This window comes from Antennarius striatus, chromosome 1, assembly GCF_040054535.1.
Source record: "Antennarius striatus isolate MH-2024 chromosome 1, ASM4005453v1, whole genome shotgun sequence".
Taxonomy (NCBI): domain Eukaryota; kingdom Metazoa; phylum Chordata; class Actinopteri; order Lophiiformes; family Antennariidae; genus Antennarius; species Antennarius striatus.
Genome location: NC_090776.1, coordinates 6,054,672 through 6,077,913, shown reverse-complemented (window position 1 = coordinate 6,077,913; position 23,242 = coordinate 6,054,672). Strand labels below are relative to the sequence as shown.

At 43.9% G+C, this 23,242-nt stretch overlaps 1 protein-coding gene across 1 annotated transcript in view; it reads right to left on the bottom strand.

Moving 5' to 3' along the window:
* Positions 1-23,242, bottom strand: part of si:ch211-186j3.6 (neural-cadherin) — a 593,489-nt gene that overhangs the window by 48,227 nt on the left and 522,020 nt on the right. The window contains exons 33-34 of the mRNA XM_068311636.1: positions 12,151-12,415; positions 203-383 (exon numbers count right to left, since the gene is read on the bottom strand). Coding sequence (XP_068167737.1) covers positions 203-383; positions 12,151-12,415 — 446 coding nt within the window. The remainder of the gene's footprint in view (positions 1-202; positions 384-12,150; positions 12,416-23,242) is intronic.

Below are 23,242 nucleotides of genomic sequence, written 5' to 3'. Positions count from 1 at the left end.
GCTACATTATTCCATCCTATACTATTCCAGCTTACAGGATGAACCTGTATATTATTGCCTGGGTCAACAAGGCCCGTGTCAGTTGCTAGGGAACCAATCAAGGCCAACAAAGAAACAACTGCTAGTCCAGTGTTTATCGGAACATCCATAGCCAACATCAGTGCCCAAAAACTGGATGGCGTCTTGTCAAACTGGTGTGTACCTGCATTCATGGACTCTCCACAAATCTACACAGGTGAATGGAGGGTTACATTGATTCCTTTTGCAGGAATCAGATGAACACCCAAGGGAGATGCCTTGTGTGCTGACCCGGGAAACCCCATCACGTGGTTGAATCTCCAGTGGCATATAGCGACCATTGAGGCGCACATCCCTCATGCAGCCTGCAGAGAGAAGGAAGGAAAATTATTTAGAGGAAAAAGGAATACACTTTTGGCTACTTTCACGTATACAACACAGATTTACCTAATGTACCTACTGACAAAATAAACATTTTATTGATAGATTACTGGCTCCAGATCGTAAATCCGTGCTAGTTTTAAAGGTCCCATATTATGAATTTTTTAAATTCATGTCATTCAGCTGCCAGATGTCCAACTACACTGTATTTGAAATGTCTTGCCCCCAAAGTGATCCGTAGTTCTCAATATCTTTGATTGAATATTGATAAATCCATTTCCAGTCTCTAAAGGTCTGTTTTAATTGGGCATAGCTCTCAGCTTCCTATCTCCACCCATCACCCCTCTGTGCCTTCCCTACCAACCAACACTGCTGTCCCCCATGCGTTCACGTGCGTTTGTTTACTTGTGCCACTTGAACGCGCCTGCATTACAGATCGATTGATCGCCATAGCGTGGAACTTTTTTAACTTTCAGTAACCTCACTGCTACATATTTTTCTCTAATTCTTCTTGTGTTTTCCACTCTTGTTTTTCATGACATAATGGTTGATTTTTATGAGCTAAGTGTGGACCTGCTCCCTTTTGTTCCGCAGTCTTTTCTGAACAAAGACTCGTAGCTCATTGTGTAAACATGATCAGACCGGCCGGTGAGATAATTACATACCACTTCAAAGCTGTGCTGTATTGTGATTGTCAAAGCTGTGTTTTCCAAAAATCGTCAGGGACAATGACAGATCATGGATAACATGGAGAGAAGTTTTTCTCTTGTATTCTTGTGTGTGTGTGTGTGTGTGTGTGTGTGTGTGTGTGTGTGTGTGTGTGTGTGTGTGTGTGTGTGTGTGTGTGTGTGTGTGTGTGTGTGTGTGTGTGGATACACGCAGCTCTCCGACCATCCAGAAGAGCTAAAGCTGATTTCATTCGCCAAAAAACAGACAATTGTTCTGAATTAGTAATTAATGCGCAACTGGTTACGTGTTCGCTGTGATGCTGGGGATAGCCTCGGGCGGACACACACACAGACACACACACACACAGACACACACACACACACACACACACACACACACACACACATTCATACTTGACTGAAGCAGCACTGACTAGTTCGCCAAATGCTAGCTAATTTCAACAGCTTGAGAGGAACTTTTAGTATGTAGCTCTGAGCCAGGTCATCGTTTAACAGCATTCATTCTGATGAATGAATCTCATTTTGAGTTTTCCGAGGAAATTTCCAAACACTGAAGGGAACGATTTGGATCCCCGTTGTAAACACATTGTAAACTGTGCTCCGTGCTGCAGTGTCTATATGTCACTACTTCACTAGGTCTCAAGTCTCAGCTTCAGGCAAAAGAGGGATAACCATTTCTAAAAGACTGTTTAGAAAATACTGCACACAGCAGCAAACAGTGGTCACCTGGAGAATTGTGACAAATTATTGTGCTTGAAACAAATGCTCATGGGTCTAGATACATTATAATCAGAATAACCAAACCAATCTCACTCCAGATATTTAAGTCCTGAAGTAAGTACACATCCAGCATAGTTATATATCTATACAGGGAGTACTAGATAATTCATACTCCAGTAAATGGATCAAACTAAGGTTTTTCCTCCTCAGGCAATCATATTCATGGATAGTGGGGCCCTTGGGGTGGCCAAAATTACTTTTGGAGCATAAAATGTGTCCAGTTTCTTTAGTCTGTTGCCATTTATTTGTGCATATATTTGTTTTTTGTTTTATTTTTTGTAGTCTTTTCTTTTTATTGAATTACTTCAGCGCGCAAGAGAGTGTGATGCACTGTAATATTAGGCCACACATATCACCAATTTGAAAACATGGTGAGAATGAACATGTTAAGAAAGCTTTGACTTGTTCCAAGTCATGTTCAGTGCTTTTGGCTTCATGTCTAGTTCCATTTCAACTCTTTAATCTTGTTCTTGGTGTTGTGTTATCTGCAGCACACTCGTGTATTAATGCGTGGGTTCTCTCCAGGTTCTCCGGTTTCCTCATACCTCCAAAAAACATGCGTGTTTGGGTTAATTGGCCGGTCCCAAATTGACCTTGGGTGTGAGCGTGTGCGTGGGTGTTTCTTTGAGTCTCTGTGTGACTCTGCAGTGCACTAGCGTAGTGCCCGGAGTTTCCCCCACCTCACGTCCTAAGCCAGCTGTAATAGGCTTCAGAGACCCACGACAGCGGATGAATAGTAGGGCAAATAAGTGTGAATTACAAGAGAATTGTTCACTTCCGGATACAAGCACCAAAATTGGTACAGATACTCCTTTGGGGTTGCTCTTTGTCAAAACCCATTAGCCACTCAGAAATCAAATTTGGCAGCCATTTTTCACGATGGCCGCCAAATATACAGTAACATTGCATTTCTTAAGAAAATCAAAAAAACTTGTCCCATTTTGAATGATATTGGTGTCAAATCATACATTTTTCACTGTGTAAGATCCAAATTTGGACCCATGGATTTACTCACTGGCTTCCTCATATCATATATCATTCCAAGAATCCTGATATCTTGCTAAATTAGAGCTTTATCTTACATCAGACTTGGCTAAAATACATGATGTTGCAGTGGTGTTAGAGGTTTAGTATGTGTAGCATCTTCCTGTCCTGCATGTGTGTGTGTGTGTGGGGGGGGGTGGAGGGGGCTTGCAGTGGAATGAGTAAATTAGTTCAACAGAGCCAGGGCACACTGGTGGTACCGCATTTGTGAAACTCAGAATGGGGTTCAGTGTCAGCTAAAATTAGATTAGTCAAATACTGGCTTCAGTGTACCAAATGCTGTTTAATTACCCCCACATCAGTTAGCTAGTGTTGATAACATGTAGTTTAACATAGATGTGTAGTTAGCCAGCGGTGCCTGAATTGACAGGGTGTGCCAGCGTGGGCGAGCCGAGCCAAGGGTTAGGGGGCTATACATGACATGTTCGTGGACTTTCCTGGAGGGTGCACAATAAGAATCCACCTTCTATAAACTAATGAGAATAGGGTTGACTTCTTCAGACAAGTACCAGCCTCTGTTGACTCTTCAAATGAAATGAAGGAAGACTGTCAACCCTTCTCTAAGCTGTTCATATCATGGCAGAGCAGGGAGTGTGACTTGAAGGAATTATTTCATAATGAGAACCAGTCACATCCTGCTGCCCTCAGTGATGGTGGAAATATTCACACCTGCCAGAAATTTAATCTCACTACCATTCTTGAGAACCAAGTCACAACACCTGAAGCAGAGCCATATGCTGACACCATCATGGTGCAGCCTTAGTGAACACTCTGCCTACATAGAGTTCAAAGACCTTGGAAGAGTACACAATGCTTGATGCCCATCCTACAATACAAGCATACTCTACTAAGTACAAGAAAACAGACACTGTGCTTAATCTTTACTGGCCATCTATTCTGAAAGCTGAAACTATCAAAGCAAAAACATGCAGTGAGACGCAGGGTGACAAGTTTGGGCAAAATTCCCTCAAAATAGCAAAACTTCCTGAAAGAAAATTACAACAAAGCTGAGCTGTTTAATTTTCTGGCTGATAAGATACAGAAGCATATGTGGCCACACCAAATGTGGTCATTGTGACCAAAGAAGATGATGCTGTCAGCAACAACACTCTCAATCTCACCGGGGTGACACCATGCAGTCATGAAGATGCTGACACGAGGCTCTATGTGCATGTCAGGCATGCAACATAAGCAGGCAGCAAGGTCAACATGATCAAAGCCAATGATAGAGATGTTGTAATTGCAGACACTGTTCTACAAGCACTTCAGGAGCTTTGTCTGCAGCAGTTGTCGGTTGCCTTTGGCCAAAGACATACCTAAAGTGGATTCCTGTACCTGACTTGCAAAAAAGAACAAAGGGTTACCTTTCTTCCATTCCTTCAATGGCTATGATATTGCTTCAGCATTCCGTAGCAAAGTGAAGAAGTTTGCTTCTCAAACCTGGGGTGTTTGTGATGACATTTCCCATGTCTTCAGCAAACTTAGCCTGTACCCACCAGTAGTGGATGATGAAGACTTGGAAACCTTGGAGAAGTTTGTGGTCATGATGTCTGACCGATCCAGCACAGCTGAAGGTGTTGATGATACATGGTTGGACATGTTTGCTCGGAAGTAGAGTCCGTATGAAGCCATCCCTCCAACCCAGTCAGCACTGAGCATGTTAAGCATGCTGCCTATCAGGTGGGCTGCATCTGGAATCAGTCAACAGTATGTCAGCCATAAATGCAGACTCCTGCCAACTGGGGTTGGACTAAGAAAGGAGATCCATGGCAGATTGTGTGGAAGGATTGCGTACATTAAAAAAAAAGAAAAAAAAAAAAAGGGAAAGACAAAAAAAGAACCTTGCCACAATGGGATCATCACCTTATCATGCGTTTCTCCATGACCCCTATAGCTATAATGGTGGAGTCTTGTACTCCTGCAGGGTCACCCAAGGCAAACAGGCCCAAGGGTAGAGACTAGGCAAAGAGTAATCCAAAATTGCAATTACTACATGTAATCTAAGCTTATTAGACAGCGCTGATTTGCTATATGGTACAAGGGAGCCAGTGAGTAAGTCCATGGATCCAAATTTGAATTTTACGTAGTAAAAACTGTATGATTTGACACCAATATTATTCAAATAGAACATGTGTATGTGATTTTATTAAGAAATGCCATATACAGCTGGGACAGGCTCCTGCTTCCCGTGAACCGCTAAAGCGGTTCAGAAGATGAATGACTGAACAATACTATTGAAGAAGGACAGGAGGAAAGTGTGTTCGTAGGAAGAGAGAGAAGAGGAACGCCAAGAGTATAAGACTGGAGTAGGGACTTTGAATGTTAGAATTATGGAAGGAAAAGGTAGAGAGTTGGTTGCCATGATGCAGAGGAGGAAGGTTGACAAACTGTGTGTCCAGGAGACCAGGTGGAAAGGTAGCAAGGCTAGAAGTTTAGGAGCAGGGTTCAAGTTGTTCTATCATGGTGTAGATAGGAAGAGAAATTGAGTAGGAGTTGTCTTGAATGAGTTTGTTAGGAATGTCCTGGAGGTAGATAGATAGATAGATAGATAGATAGATAGATAGATAGATAGATAGATACTTTAATGATCCCAAGGGAAATTCAGGTGACATCTGCTCGCAAGAGATACAATAAATACACATAACAATGACAGAAAGTAATGGCACAGCCAAAAGACGTTGTATAAATTACATTATTTACATGCTGTTACATAATTATAACAACAGGAAACAGAAGAATCTAGAATAAAAGGAAGCATAGGGACATGAGAGAAGAAGAGAAGAAAGAGCATTGGGTGCAGATGATGTGTGATCAGTAACACGTGGATGAACCGAGCTGTAAACTGACTAAGGACCCCCACAAAGTGTCCCACAGTGCATCCACAGTGCGTCCCAGGCCCCCCACGTCTATCCCTTGTCACCCGACCTTGATGACCCTGCGGCTTCAGACCCCCTCCTTCTGAGAGAGTGGTTGTGCCCTCTGATGGCACGAGGCACAAAGGAGGTCCTGAGTCTATCAGTGGAGGAGCTTGGTGACAGCAGTCTGCCACTGAAGGAGCTCCTCTACTGGGTGAAGGTGGTGTGCAGGGGGTGGGTGGTCTTACCCAGGAACGATCTAAACTTGGACATAGTCCTCCTCTCTAGAACAGTCTGTATTGAGTCCAGATCCTGACCGATCACAGAGCTAGCCCTCCGGATGAGCCTGTCGAGTCTCTCTGTGTCCCATTTCCTGGCACCACCACCCCAACCCAACACACAATGGCGTAAGACAGCACACTGGACACAATGGACTGGTAGAACAGTCTGAGCAGATTAGAGCTGATGTTGAAGGAGGCCAGCCTCCTCAAGAAGTACAACCTACTCTGATCCTTCTTGTATGCACAGTCCAGGTTGTGCAACCAGTCCAGTCTACTGTCTAGCTGCAGCCCCAGGTACTTATAAGTCCCCACTACCTCCACCTCCTTATCCCCGATGACTACTGGCTGTGGGGAGGGTGGTGCCTGCCGGAAATCCAGCACCATCTCCTTGGTTTTGGAGATGTTTAGCTGAAGCTCGTTCCGCTGACACCACCCCACAAAGTCCGTCACCACTCTCCTGTACTCCCTCTCATCACCCCCCCTGATACATGCCACAATTGCAGTGTCATCAGAGAACTTCTGCATGTGGTACGTACCCGAGTTATGTTGGAAGTCCGTTGTGTAGAGGGTGAAGAGAAGGGGGGAGAGTACCATTCCCTGCGGGGCCCCGGTGCTGCTGGTCACCACTGATGACAGACAGTTCCCCATACGGACGTACTGTGGTCTGTCTGTTAGATAGTCCGTGATCCAGCTCACGAGGTAGGGATCCACAGCCATGGATGACAGTTTCTCCCGCAGGAGCCGGGGCTGGATGGTGTTGAAGGCGCTCGAGAAGTTGAAAAAGAGCACCCTCACTGCACAACTCCTGACATCCAAGTAGGAGAGGGCCCGGTGGAGGAGGTACAGGACTGCACCATCAGCCCCAACTTGTGGCCGGTAGGCGAACTGTGGAGAGGGTCCATCGCGCCCTGCACCTGGGGACGCATGAGCTCCAGGACCAGTCGCTCTAGGGTCTTCATCATGTGCGAGGTGAGAGCAACTGGTCGATAGTCGTTGAGCTCAGTGGGGCGTCTCCGCTTGGGTACAGGGACGATGCAGGATGTCTTCCACAAGGACGGGACCCTCCCCAGCCGGAGACTGAGGTCGAAGACCTGGTGTAGGGGTCCGCCCAGTTCGGCAGCACAGGCCTTCAGGAGTCTAGGGGGGACCTGGTCTGGTCCGGCCGCCTTCCTTGGGCGAAGCCTCCTCAACGCAGACGTAACCTGTTCCACGGTGATGGCCGTGTGTGGGGGTGTGGCACGTTGATCCCTCCGGCCGGGGGGTCCGGCAGTTGGGGTGGGGGAAGGGTCTGGGTTTGGACTGAGGTAAGTGGGCGAGGTGGACGGAGAGGGAGAGGGGGAGGCAGATGAGCCGGACGGAGAGGGGGAGAAGGAGGTAGGTGGAGTCGGATCAGTTGGGCCGGGGGAACTCTGGGGACAGGCGCATGGAGTGGTGGGAGAGCTGAACCGATTAAAAAAGCTGTTAAGTTCATCAGCTCTCTCCACGTTCCCCTCCACTGTACCACGGCCCTCTCCATAGCCGGTGATGGCCCTCATGCCACTCCAGACCTCCCGCACTTGGTTGCGCCCAAGCTGGTTCTCCAGCTTCCTTCTGTAGCTGTCCTTGGCCTCCCTCAGGTAGAGTCTCACTGCCTGCTGGGCCTCTCTCATTGCATCCTCGTTCCCACTCCTGAAAGCCCGCTTCTTCCTGTTCAGGACAGCCTTCACCTCCTTGGTTACCCAGGGTTTGTTGTTTGGGTAACACTTGACTGTCCTGACAGGGACCACGGTGTCCACACAGAAGTTCATATAATCTGTTAAACACTGGGATGCCCCCTCAATGTCCTCCCCATGTGAGCCCACGATGACATCCCAGTTGGTGGTCTGGAAGCAGTCCCTCAGCGTCTCCTCTGCTTCCGGGGACCACCTCCTGATCTGCCGTGTTGTTGCTGGCAGCCGTTTCACGAGCGGGATGTAGGTGGGCAGAAGGCACACTAGGTTGTGGTCCGATCTGCCTAGTGGGGGGAGGGGGGTGGCGGTGTATGTCTCCTTGGCATTTGTGTAAAACAGATCAATGATTCTGTTCTTCCGTGTGGGACAGTCTACACACTGGGACATGATGGGGAGACATGAGTCCAAGGTGATGTGATTAAAGTCTCCCGTGTTGATGACAAGGGCCTCCGGGTGCCGGGTCCGAAGATCAGAGGTGGTCGTACAGATGGTCTCACGTGCAGTCTCTGGGTCTGCACGTGGTGGGATGTATACGGCGAGGACAATGACGTGTGAAAATTCATGCGCCAGGTAGTAGGGCCTGATGCTAACAGCTGTTAGCTCCAGATCCCTGTTGCACAGCGTGGTTTTCACGGTCACATGTCCTGGGTGACACCATCTGTTGTTGGTGTAAATGATCAGACCACCTCCCTTCTTCTTGCCAACGGAGTTCGTGTCCCGGTCCGCTCGTATGGAGGAAAAGCCGGTCAGTCCGACGTTAGCATCGGGAACGAGGTCCATCAGCCACGTCTCTGAGAACACCAACAAGCTGGTCTCCCTGTAGCGCTGCTCAGTCCTGCACAGCGCCGTCAGTTCGTCCACCTTGTTGGGCAGCGAGTTCACGTTCCCCATGATGACGGAGGGGACGGAGGGTCTGACCCGCTGGCGGCTGTTAGCTCTAGCCGCTAGCCTATCTCGCTTTTGTTTACCTCCCCGGCTCCCTCTGTACCGCTGCTGGATCTCAGTGGGGATGAGATCGCGTATCCCAGGTTCTCCTCTAACTTTCATGGACAGCATTTGTTCTCTGGAGTACATGAAAACACTGCTATCCATCGTGGTTAAGTGAATAAGGAAAAGACTTAGATAAGACAAAGAAAAACAATAGAAAAAGAAGACATACAACGGAGCAGACAAAAACCTGCGGCTAGCTCGTGCATGTGCAGTTCAGGAAAAAAGGTAAAAAGAGTGTCAGATAGATAAACCTCCTCTTTGGTCTTCCTCTGGGACTCCTGCCTGGCAGTTCAAAACTCAGCATCCTTCTACCAATATATTCACTATCTCTCCTCTGGACATGTCCAAACCATCTCAGTCTGGCCTCTCTGACTTTATCTCCAAAACCCCATGATGACGGAGGGGACGGAGTGCTGTCTATCTAATGTACGCATTCCTGATCCTATCTATCCTGGTCACTCCCAAAGAGAACCTCAGCATTTTCATCTCTGCTACCTCCAGCTCTGTCTCCTGTCTTTTCCTCAGTGACACTGTCTCTAGACCAAACAACATCGCTGGTCTCACCACAGTTTTGTACACCTTTCTTTTCATTTTAGCTGAAACTCTTGTATCACACATCACACCTGACACTTTCCTCCACCCATACCATCCCGCCTCATGCTTCTTCACCTCTTTTGCACACTCTCCATTGCTCTGGTCTGTTGACCTTAAGTACTTAAAATCCTCCTTCCTGATATCTTCTCCCTGTAACCTCAATCTTCTACTTGGGTCCTTCTCATTCAAACACATGTACTCTTGTCTTACTGTGACTAACCTTCATTCCTCTCCTTTCCAGGACAAACCTCCACTTCTCTACCTTCTCCTCCACCTGTTCCCTGCTCTCACTACAGATCACAATGTCATCTGCAAACATTATAGTCCATGGAGATTCCTGTCTAACCTCGTCTATCAGCCTGTCCATCACCATAGTGAACAAGAAGGGGCTCAGAGCTGATCCCTGATGCAGTCCCACCTCCACTTTGAACTCCTCTGTCACACCTACAGCACACCTCACCACTGTCTTACAGTCCTCATACATGTCCTGCACCGCTCTAACATGCTTCTCTGTCACTCCAGACTTAATCATACCAAAGTTCCTCTCTGGGCACACCTTTTTTGGCCATGAAACCATATTGCTGCTCACAAATGCTCACCTCCGCCCTTAGTCTAGCTTCCACTACTCTTTCCCATAACTTCATTGTATGGCTCATCAGCCTTATTCCTATGAAGTTGCCACAACTCTGCACATCTCCCTTGTTCTTAAAAATGGGCACCAGCACACTTCCCTCCACTCCTCAGGCATCTTCTCACTATCTAAAATCCTGTTGAATAACCCTGTCAGAAACTCTACTGCCACCTCTCCTAGGTACTTCCAAATCTCCACAGGTATATCATTAGGACCGACTGCCTTTCCGCTCTTCATCCTCTTCAGTGCCCTCCTCACTTCATCCTGACTAATCTTTGCTACTTCCTGGTCCACAACAGTCACCTCTTCTAGTCTTTGTTCTCTCTCATTTTCCTTGTTCATCAACTCTTCAAAGTACTCTTTCCATTGTCCCATCACACTACTGGTTCCTGTCAATAGACTGCCATCCCTATCCTTAATCACCCTAACCTGCTCCACGTTCTTCCCATCTCTGTCTCTCTGTCTTGCCAACCTGTATAGATCAGTCTCTCCCTCCTTACTGTCCAACCTAATATGCAAGTCATCATAAGTGCCTTGTTTGGCCTTTGCTACCTCTACCTTCACCTTATGCTGCATCTCCCTGTACTCCTGTCTACTCTCCTCAGTCCTCTCAGTGTCCCACTTCTTCTTAGCTAACCTCTTTCTATGTATACACTCTCTGTATACACTTCTGTACCTCCTCATTCCACCACCAAGTCTCCTTAGAGTGGAGATAGGAGCACACAGGTAGTCTACATCTTGTGATCTGAAGGAGATTAGTGACTGCAAAGTACTGGTAGGCGACAGTGTAGCCAAACAGCATTAGATGGTGTTGTGTAGGATGACTCTGGTGGTGAGACAGATGAAGAGGGCATAGGCCGAGCAGAGGACAAAATGGTGGAAGAGTGTTGCATGACTTTTACGGAGGAGTTAAGACAGGTTCTGGGTGGTCAGGAGGTGCTTCCAGTGACTGGACAACTACAGCTAATGGAGAGTACCTGGTGTGTCCTCTGGGAGGAAAGTAGATAGGGAGACTTGGTGGTGGAATTTGGAGGTACAGGTGTGTATACAGAGAAAGAGGTTAGTTAAGAAGAGAGACACTGAGAGGACTGATTATATATATATATATATATATATATATATATGTATGTATTTATTTAAGCTATCCACACATGTTTTAATGCCAGTGCTCATGGAAAAAGTGTGGAAATTCCCACAAAAAAACAAGACAATAAAATGAAAAACACTAGCTGTCCACAGCTTGTGTAATAAACTGGGTCCCTGGAATACCATAGAGTTTGACTACTGTGGCATTGGTATGCTTTTGTGTTATGAGGACACTGAAGTAATGCACTTATAGTCCATTTGATAAACTGTCCTTCTGACAGAGCTTATCCAGCTGCTCCCATGAAGAAATATTTGAAAGATGTCAAGTCTAAATGTAAAATGGCATGAACTACCCCGACACAGCAAACTGCTGTAGATAATTTAGTATTTAGTCTAAAGGTATGATCCAGGTGGTGGAAACTAACATGCGGCCATAATGGTTGTTGTCTGAAGGGTCTTCTCTGCGAACAATTCTTCAAATTGGTCATCAGTGACACTGTTAGAAAAGTTTTTACATGATTTTCTCAGTTTGCTTCAATTAATTAACACAACTGAATGGCAGAGAGCCTTAGTGGTTACTTTAGTAGACACACCAATTTTATAGTGAAATAAACATGCACTTATAAATGGTAACAATTTTGTAGATGATAAGCCCCTAAAAAGACCCAATCATAGTCTTATTATCATTTGTGCTACAACCATATGCTTCAGACTGTAAAAGTGATAAGGTTTTCATCGCAGCTTATAATTAATATTCAATTTAGGAATAAATATGTCTTTATAAAGAAAAGTCTCATTATTCCATATTCGGCACATAAAATGCAGTCATGTGACAGTTAATCCACTCAGACATGCGCACATTAAAGTATTTACAGACCTAAGACATTATGACGTTCATAGCAATTCAAAGTCATGAGGATTTTATTCACTTTTTATTCATGTGCAACAGCATATGAATATCTTAGAATCTAACATATTTATGATTTTGTAGTTAATATTTACAATGTTAATAAGCATGTTGGGAGGACTTCATTTTATTAGGTTAATAATATAAATAATAATAATACAAGGATATTAGGCATTTTCACCTACCCTGGAAGCTTTTGTTGAGTCCAAACGGGAATGTGTTTCCCAGCATCACCCTAGTGGGATCAATGACAATTTCTCGGCTTCGGCCCTGTGATCCTTGGACTTCCCTCTTCCCTCCACCACCATCCAGTTGCATCATCATCTCATTGTCATGTCGATCAAAGAAGACCTCATGCCATTCACCGTTGTCAAGGCGATAGGTAGGCAGAGTTAGGTTGTAGTCCCCATCACCGAGGTTGTAGAAAACACAGAGGAGGCCCTGGAAGATCTTTAAAGGAAAATGTAGGCACGTTGCATGACACTTACAAATTTAGCATAACTTTTTCTCGTCCTCAGACACCGGTTCAACTTACACCCAACTTATGTCATTAAGTGTAAAAATGTCCACTTCCAAAAAAAAAAAGACAAAACTCTATGAAAATGTTAGTGATTAATATTTTTAGTGCTTAAGACTGTGTAAGACTGTTAAAGAACTTCAGCCATTATCAAAACTGCAAAATTTTCAAATATTTTAAGGATATTAACACTTAAAAATGCTAGTTTTGTCAATGTCACTGTTTTTTGTATACCATAAGATTTTTTATTTGCTACAGTATTAAGTCAACTGAGGACAAATACATCTCATTAAGTGCCATTAAAACCAGATTTATTTTTAAATGTTAGAGCAATTACAAAAGGTATTCATGCATTCTGTGAAGTTAGTTTCATTTTTGAGAAAGAAAACTGGATTTGGTTCAGTTACATAAATACTTTGTATATTGATTTAAATACTTGGAATCTTGATAGTTGCTTCATTAAAATTTGTAATCTTTGAAGATCCAAGAGAAAAGAACAAATAATATCAATGTTTTGAGTATGTCTGGACTATCGAATATGCACAGGAAGGGGAATACTGAATCTTACAGTTAAGTATCAATGACAGAATGGTGGACATTTCTCTTCAAAAATACGCCAGAACCAGAGCAAATGACCAAATGTCCAGTAGTCATGTTTGTCCCAGGTCCATCCATCCATCCATCCATCATCCATTTTCATCCGCTCATCCGTAGTCAGGTTGCGGGGGCAGCATCTTAAAAAAGGAACCCAAAACTTCAACCAGCTCTGATTGGGGGACCCCAAGACCTTCCAAAGCCAGTGTTGATATAATCCCCATCACCTGGTCCTGGGTCTGCCCTGAGGTCTCCTCCCAGCTAGACGTGCCAAGAACACCTCCCTAGGGAGGTGCCCTGGAGGCATCCGCACCAGATGCCCAAACCACCCCAGCTGACTCCTTTCCACGTTATGGAGCAGCTACTCTACTCTGAACCCCTCATGAATAGCGATGTTTCTCACCCTATCTCTGAGGGAGACATCAGCTACCCGCCTGACAAAAGCCCATTTCAGCTGCTTGTATCCACAATCTAACTGTAGATGGAAAACATTGCCTCTCGACTTAGGTCCCTCTTTGTTGTAACAGTGACGTAAAGCAACTGCAATACTGCTCCTGCTGCCCCAATTCTTCATCGAGTCTCACGCTTCATTGTTCCCGTGAACAGGACCCCAAGATACTTAAACTTCTCAACCTGGGGAAGGACCTCATTCCCTACTCGGAGAAGGCAGTCCACTGGCTTCCTGCAAAACTAAACTTTTCCATCCTGATTTCTTGGGACCTCCATGTCAAATAGTTATGCAAAAAAAAAAGATACTGAGGGCGATATGAAAACATGATAAACTGAACTATACCTAAATCTCAGACTAAAAAGATGTTTGGGACGTATAAAGACTTTATTTTCATGCTAGAAGATCTAGATCAATACAACAACAATCAACTATTAATTGATTGTTGTTACCTTAAACCAACTGGATGAAGTGCAGAACAGCTTCAAGGTTGTTTAGCTGGAGAACTGCAGCTCATTTCAAGGCTCTGTGATGAAGTATTAATTATATTTACAATCCACTACAGCAGTGCTTTTTAACCAGACACACAGCCACCGGATTTTACCCCCAGTTACAGCTGAACAGAGTGTGGTGTGTGTGTCTGAGTGTGTGAGTGTGTATATGCAGGAGTATCATACACTAACTGTGGATGAAAGTGTGGGACTTAAAGTAAACAGTCCCTGTGCAGGGACAGTTTGGTTTCCTTCACATGCCTCCCACAACGGACTGCTCTCCTTGCAGCTGCAGCCATCAAGTGCCTCAAGTGCTGACATGTTGTGCGTTCAGAGATGCTCTTTTGCATACCTCATTTGCAACGAGTGGTTATTTAAGTTACTGTTGTCTGTCTATCAGCTCGAACCATTTTGGCAATTCCCCTCTGACCTCACCTGTTGCAATTTCAGTTATTAGATTTACTTCATTCCCTACAGAAAATCTGCTGATAAAAATGTAAGGAATATTTCATTTTTAATTTGAGCTGTAATCTGAAAATAAAAAGTCAATAGTTTAGATCAGAAAAAGAGAAAACTCTAATTGCTAGTTATTTTTAGTTTACAACCTTGGCCTGCAAAGCTGAGAGAACACCTTTTGGCTGAATAATTAATTTCATCGCTGAGTATAATATTATTCATCTGACTTTTAGCAACTTTCTTGGTGTCCAAATCTATCAGATTAGCACATACTGGGACATTGAATTATACACCATAATTACTGCAGTCAGGGGCAGATAATTTAGTATGGATAGTAGAGATATATGGACAGTAATTCTTTATTTTGGAGGACATAATTACAGAAATTGTTTTAGCACCTCCTTTGAATTACTATGACAAAAGCATATTTAATGGAGGCTTTTTAACAACTGCTTGTTCAATTTAGGGATGGAATCTTCACTCTGTTTCAGAAAATATCACAACATCACACACCTTGATAGAATACTATTCGGGGGTTGCTGGCTTTCTATGTTAACCCAGTTAAATTGAGAAATTGTGTTATGGGTGAGTTTGGTTTCATTTTGGTTTAGAATATGTTATCACTGTACTCCTGTGAAAACGTCAATGGTGACATGAAGTATTTATGTTAATCACAGTTTCAATTTGGAAACATTGTCAAATTTCAATGGCAGTTACCAATGTCTGTGTAGGTTCTCAGTTATTCAGGTCATGGTTATGGCAGATAATGGCAGTTAACCATGAATTTACCATCTATTACCATCTACCAGGGCCAGTTCTCCACTCTCACCTTGCAATTTCATTGTACCATGTATAATGAGTGTATAATGAATATAATTAGTGGTTGGGGACTACTGATTAAGGGGTAACAGGAGACAATGACACCTGAAGTGTGTTCCGGTCATCCAGTTTTCTCCGCAGTTTGGTTTTCTTTACGGTCACTGCAGAAAATCCTGATCAACAAAGACAGGAGGTGGGAAATGGAAACAGGGTTTTCAATACTTTTTGGGCAATCTCAGGATTATCTGCCTTGACTTTAATCCAGAACACTGGCGTGTTTGTAGGCGCTTAATTTAGAGGTAGTGACTGGTAACCTGTCACGGGACCTGTCGAGCAGGACAGACGCATGCATTCGTCTGTTGGTCATTCCGCACAGAAGTCTCTTTTCAAAATAAAACATATTTCAGACTCCGGAATAAGTAAAACGGAAGTAATGGGAAAAAAATAAAAAATTCTGTAGCAAATTGTTCACAACACTGTGTGTGATGTGCTAAAAACTAGCACAAATGCATGCACTGAGAGTGTAAAGAGAATTTCCCCTCTGGGGATCAATAAAGTTGGAATTATTATTATTATTATTATTATTATTATTATTATATGACCCACGGACCAGTACCAAAGACCCACGGACTGCTACCGGTCTGTTGCCCTGAGGTTGGGGACCACTGGTTTAGACCACATTATTATTCGTTATGCAACAACCAAATGTTCCACCTCCATTTGAGGCTGAAATGTCATGGAAAGTCAGTGGAAGAACCTTTGACTTCTTTATATTTGGGTTTACAATGATCCTCCATACATATATTTCATAAATATCTCGAGCCAAGCACAGCATATTTACACTGATTTAGATTAATGCCCACAGAAGACAGGGTTAGATGTAGGCAATTGATTCGCTGTGGCGACCCCTGAAAAGAAAAGCCAAAAGGAAAAGAAAAAGATTAATGCCCGCAATTGCACATAAAATAAGCAATTAATCAAAGTAAGCTGAATAAATAACTGCTGTCACATGAAAGTGAGCAAAAAATCCTCATTTAGGAAAATTCCATATTCATCCATTGTTGCAGGTAGATTTAGTCCTCACGAGAGCTGCTGTGACAGAATCTACACACACAGACAAAATGTTACAATCAGTAATCCATGGGGGGGATGGAGGTAGAGGTAGGGAGTTAAAATACAGTCTATTCGGTGAGAAAAATTTTTAAGACGTCAGATCCAGGGAATATTGAATTGGTAAATTATGGGCATTTAGTACTGGCTGATAGTCTATTTGACTTTTTTTTGTCGGAGACTGTTAATAATAATAATAATTCACTCTTTTTTAATCCCTCAAGGGTAAATTCTCTTCACACTTCACATATGTACACTCACATATGTACCATATTTTCCGCACTATAAGGCATACCTAAAAGCCTAAAAGTGTCTCATAAACCCGTAGTGCGTCTTATAATCCAGTGTGTCTTACTGTATATATGGATTAATATTCATATTGATATTGGTTAAATATCTGACTCTGACTGAGCTGCTCTCAGAAGGTAGAGCAGACTGTAGGAGCACCGGTGATTACGTGGCAAAACATAAGGAACTTTCAACAATTCTATTGACTGATCTCAGTATTTCCTATTTGGAGTTGGAAATAACCCGCTTTAAACTTAATTGGTCTTAAAAATGCCATTTTTCATTCCATTTTTTAAATGTAGCCGCAAGAGGACACAAGCCAGTGTCTTATTGTGCCAGTCCCAAGCCCGGATAAATACAGAGGGTTGCGTCAGGAAGGGCATCCGGCGTAAAACTTTTGCCAAATCAAAGATGCGAATCAAACCTATGACTTCCATACCGGATCGGTTGAGGCCCGGGTTAACAACGACCGCCATCGGCGCTGTTGACCTACAGGGCGCCGGTGGAAATTGGATTACTGTTGGTCGAAGAAGGAGAGCAGGAAAGTGCGTTCGCTCGAAGAAAGAGAAGAGGAACACCAAGAGTATAGGACTAAGAGTAGGGACGTTGAATCTTGGAACTATGACAGGAAAAGGTAGAGAGTTGGTTGACATGATGCAGAGAAGGAAGGTAGACATACTGTGTGTACAGGAGACCAGGTGGAAAGGTAGCAAGGCTAGAAGTTTAGGAGCAGGGTTCAAGTTGTTCTATCATGGTGTAGATGGGAAGAGAAATGGAGTAGGAGTTATCTTGAAGGAGGAGTTTGTTAGGAATGTCCTGGAGGTAAAAAGAGTGTCGGATAGAGTGATGAGTCTTAAGCTAGAAATAGAAGGTGTGATGTTCAATGTTGTTGGCGGGTATGCTCCACAGGTAGGATGTGAGCTGGAGGAGAAGGAGAAATTCTGGTCGGACTTTGATGAAGTGATGCAGAGCATACCTAGAAGTGAGAGAGTTGTAATTGGAGCAGACTTCAATGGACATGTTGGTGCAGGAAACAGGTGATGAGGATGTGATGGGCAGGTTTGGTATCCAGGAGAGGAACGCAGAAGGACAGATGGTAGTTGACTTTGCAAAAAGGATGGAAATGGCTGTAGTGAATACTTTCTTCCAGAAGAGGCAGGAACATAGAGTGACCTATAAGAGTGGCGGTAGGAGCACACAGGTAGACTACATCTTGTGTAGACGGTGTAACCTGAAAGAGATCAGTAGTGGTAGGTGAAAGTGTAGCCAAACAGCATAGGATGCTGGTGTGTAGGATGACTCTGGTGGTGAGGAAGATGAAGAGGGCAAAGGCAGAGCAGAAGACGAAATGGTGGAAGCTGAAAAAGGAAGAGTGTTGCATGACTTTTAGGAAGGAGTTAAGACAGGCTCTGGGTGGTCAGGAGGTGCTTCCAGATGACTGGACAACTACAGCTAATGTGATCAGGGAGACAGGTAGGAGAGTGCTTGGTGTGTCATCTGGAAGGAAAGTAGATAAGGAGACTTGGTGGTGGAATGAGGAGGTACAGGAGTGTATACAGAGAAAGAGGTTAGCTAAGACGAAGTGGGACACTGAGAGGACTGAGGAGAGTAGACAGGAGTACAGGGAGATGCAGCGTACGGTGAAGGTAGAGGTAGCACAGGCCAAACAAGAAGCTTATGATGACTTGTATGCTAGGTTGGACAGTAAGGAGGGAGAGACTGATCTATACAGGTTGGCAAGACAGAGAGATAGAGATGGGAAGGACGTGCAGCAGGTTAGCGTGATTAAGGATAGGGATGGAAGTCTATTGACAGGTGCCAGTAGTGTGATGGGAAGATGGAAAGAGTACTTTGAAGAGTTGATGAACGTGGAAACTGAGAGAGAACAAAGACTAGAAGGGGTGACTGTTGTGGACCAGGATGTAGCAAAGATTAGTCAGGATGAAGTGAGGAGGGCATTGAAGAGGATGAAGAGTGGAAAGGCAGTCGGTCCTGATGATATACCTGTAGAGGTTTGGAAGTGTCTAGGAGAGGTGGCAGTAGAGTTTCTGACTGGGTTGTTCAACAGGATCTTAGATAGTGAGAAGATGCCTGAGGAATGGAGGTGAAGTGTGCTGGTGCCCATTTTTAAGAACAAGGGAGATGTGCAGAGTTGTGGCAACTACAGAGGAATAAAGCTGATGAGCCATACAATGAAGTTATGGGAGAGAGTAGTGGAAGCTAGACTAAGGGCAGAAGTGAACATTTGTGAGCAGCAGTATGGTTTCATGCCAAAAAAGAGTACTACAGATGCAGTATTTGCTTTGAAGATGTTGATAGAGAAGTACAGAGAAGGCCAGAGGGAGCTGCATTGTGTTTTTGTAGATCTGGAGAAAGCTTATGACAGGGTGCCCAGAGAGGAACTGTGGTATTGTATGAGGAAGTCTGGAGTGGCAGAGAAGTATGTTAGAGCAGTGCAGGACATGTATGAGGACTGTAAGACAGTGGTGAGGTGTGCTTTAGGTGTGACAGAGGAGCTCAAGGTGGAGGTGGGACTGCATCAGGGATAAGCTCTGAGCCCCTTCTTGTTCGCTATGGTGATGGACAGGCTGACAGACGAGGTTAGACAGGAATCTCCATGGACTATGATGTTTGCAGATGACATTGTGATCTGTAGTGAGAGCAGGGAAGAGGTGGAGGAGAAGCTAGAGAGGTGGAGGTTGGTCCTGGAAAGGAGAGGAATGAAGGTTAGCCGCAGTAAGACAGAGTACATGTGTGTGAATGAGAGGGACCCAAGTGGAATAGTGAGGTTAGAGGGAGAAGAGATCAAGAAGGTGGAGGATTTTAAGTACTTAGGCTCAACAGTCCAGAGCAATGGAGAGTGTGGAAAAGAGGTGAAGAAGCGTGTACAGGCAGGATGGAACGGGTGGAGGAAAGTGTCAGGTGTGATGTGTGATAGAAGAGTTTCAGCTAAAATGAAAGGAAAGGTGTACAAAACTGTGGTGAGACCAGCGATGTTGTTTGGCCTAGAGACAGTGTCACTGAAGAAAAGACAGGAGACAGAGCTGGAGGTAGCAGAGATGAAGATGCTGAGGTTCTCTCTGGGAGTGACCAGGAAGGATAGGATCAGGAATGAGTACATCAGTACACATGTTAGAGGTTTTGGAGATAAAGTCAGAGAGGCCAGACTGAGATGGTTTGGACATGTCCAGAGGAGAGATAGTGAATATATTGGTAAAAGGATGCTGAGTGTTGAACTGCCAGGCAGGAGGCCTAGAGGAAGACCAAAGAGGAGGTTTATGGATGTAGTGAAAGAGGACATGAAGGTAGTTGGTGTGAGAGAAGAGGATTCAAAGGACAGGGCTAGATGGAGAAAATTGATTCGCTGTGGCGACCCCTGAAGGGAAAAGCCGAAAGGAAAAGAAGAAGGTCTTAAAAATGCCATTTTTCTGGAATGTAGAGACGGTCCATTCTATTAGTCTGTGGAAACACATGGAGAAACTGGCATAAATGTGAATGAAAGACCCTCAAAGCTGAACTTCCAGCCTTTTCTGAAATTTAAAGAGCAGAATCACTGCTAGATAAAGGTGGCAACGGGTGTGCTGCAATTGATTTACAAATGTAGTTGATAGGTCTGTGTGGGCGGCGGAGTGGCACATTCAGGCTTGTGTATTCTGTCTGCAGCGACATGCTGAGAGATTCACGGCGGTGAGACACCGACGTTAAAGTCAGTTCTAGGAGTAAAACAGTGTCATATTTGCCAGTAAATTAGCAGCCTGACATTAAAAACTAGTTAAAAATTGTTTAGGACACACAGCAGCAAATAGCTGCACCTCACCTCCGACTGGACTACCGATCGATCGAAACAATATTAAATTAATAAACGAAGACGAACGTTTGAGCTTAAATATCTGCTTCGAACTTCAGATCAGGAAATAATCCGCTCTGTTCGCACTGATTGCACTCGTAATGAATTTAACCAGTTTTTAATGTCAGGTTTTTTAATATGTGTGTTGACTTCTTTCTATATGGCAAAGTGATCAAGTGATCAGGTTTCCTTGATGAGGCTCAGAATGGCTTATTTACATAACAACAGGGGCCATTCAAAGGTAGTCAGGAAGTCATGAATGCAATCATGACTGCCTGAGCAGCGCGGCTCTATCTAGTGGACGGATTGTGCAACTACAGCCGCTGCAGTTAATCAAATAATTATTTTTTTTTTTTATTGTGTGCGCCTTATAATCCGGTGTGCCTTACATATGAAATAAATTATAAAACAACCAAATTATTGAGGGTGCGTCTTATAGTCCAGTGCGCCTTATAGTGTAGACAATACTGTACATATATGTATGTGTTTATCACAGCACGTGGTTACAGGTTACAGGCCCCCTGAAACAGGCACACACTAGGGGCCTATAGGCATGCAATTATTAGTACAATATAGAGGTACAGGGGAGGTGGAGTGATGGGTTGTGTGAGGAAGTGGCTGGGAGGTGAGCCGACACCTCCCACTGTCAGCTCATACTCTGATGGATGTCCTGGCGGTAGCGGGACTCGAACCACTGATGGCTGGGCGATCCGTTTCAAGACATCGGCTCTTTCGCTGAGCCACTTCCGCCCCAAAGGTCTGACGTTTTCCGTTCTGGTGGAACACAGCGGGTAAAAGCCCGCAAGGTGATTCTTTGTGGAATGTTAAAGTGCCAACAAAGCTTCAAAAGTCACGATAAAATTTGAGACTTATTTGCTGTGATAGAAATGGAAATTTATGTTCGGTTGCCATACAGTTTTCCAACTCTATGGTTGTTGAATTGTGTGGAACTGCACCTATGATGGCCTTAACTTTTTCTCAAGCTAATGATTGTTGAATGGTTTGGCACCTTTAAGTGGGTTTCTGCATGTGTCAAGGAGATAAACATGTGGAGTTGGTCCTCTGTCTGTCTCATCAACGGGTCATGACCGTGAAGCCATAAGGATGGTGTTCCCATGTTTAATGCGACTGGTCCACCTGAGGTATCTGTAAATAGTTGTCGATTGAGTGGGATGCTTTCTATATTCTTGTTTAACTCTTTCTTGTACCATATAATTACTTAAGGGTCTGTGGAGATTGATAAATCAGTGATCTACCTCTATATCTGTCCATTTCTCTATTCATCTCTTTCCCCCTCCCCCATCTGATCGGTCATTCTCTACTTACCTGTTCATCCAACATAAATTTGACTGTGTGTGTGTATGTGTGTCTGGATGTGTGTGTGGCTGATGGAGAATGACAGAAGTGAAATAATAGTGGATAAAAAAAAGAGGGGAAGGGTGGGAGTAGAGACATGTTGACTTTTGATTTTAATTGTGTTGCCAGGCCTATTGTTTGAAGTGAACACGTAAAGTGGAGTTTGTTCTTACATCCAGATCTTATTGACTGTGTAAGTTCATGTTTGTCGTGTAATTCCTGGTTTGTGATGATAAAAAAAGTAGCTACAACAAAATGGGCAAAAATAAATAAAAATGGAAAAATAAAAACAAAACCAAAGAAAAGAGAAGAAATGCATAGCAAAAAGACAAAACAAGAAAAAGAAAAAATGTGTCACTGAAAAAAATGGTCATATGCATGAATGTATGAGCTATGAGTAATTTATATAAACTTTGTGGTGAGTCTTTCAGTGTCTGGTATACATACTGTGTATACTGTCAGGGTGAGCTGCTCGGTACGTAAGTGTCATACAAGCCACCTGGCTGAAATAAGGTCACCCAAGTTAGTGAGTGTTTGATAAGATCCAACCATACGTGTATGGGAAGATCAGCGTGAGTGTGAACTTGAGTGACTGATAAGCCCTTTGAAAGCAAAAGTATACCTGTCCCAGAGTCAGTTCAAATTATGGGAAACAAATTGGGGTAATAAAATTGTTAACTAATCCTCTCACAGGCCCTGCTAAGGTCATGACATAAAATATGGGGTAACTATGTGGTTGAAATGTTTCACTTTGGCACCGTATCACAAACGGTTACACTAATAGGCACATTTAACATGAATTGTTTAGAAAGTTCAGACAGTTTTGAGCATTTTGAGAAGAGAAAAAGTTGTTTAGGGGAAGTGATGGGATAGGGCTTTGCATCTGTCTTCGCTGTCTCCAAATCCTTAGCCCCACCTTCAAGATACACTTCCTTTCAAATGCAGAAGAAGGAGAAAAAAGGAAAGGGGGGAGAAAGGAAAACTACTATATCCTGACCTGTCTGTATCTTTTCGTTTTGACACCTAAGAACACTCAATTAAACCGTGTTTTTGCCCAGACGTCTGTTTTTATTTTCCATAGCAAGGGAGTACGACAAGGGAAGGGTGTACAACAGCGCTAACTGCAGCAACAAATTAAGGTGCTACACATGTGAAAGTTCTGTTTCATGTGGATGTGCAACTCTGGACATGAATAGAGTTGACAAGAACCAGGAAGACTGAGAACCATGTATACATGCACCACCTGAAGAACTTTGTGTGTTCATCCTCCAGCAAGGCTATAAATGCAGTCATGATGAGACAGTGGAGAAAGGTCAGAGCATTGAGAAAACACACATATGAACACACAGAT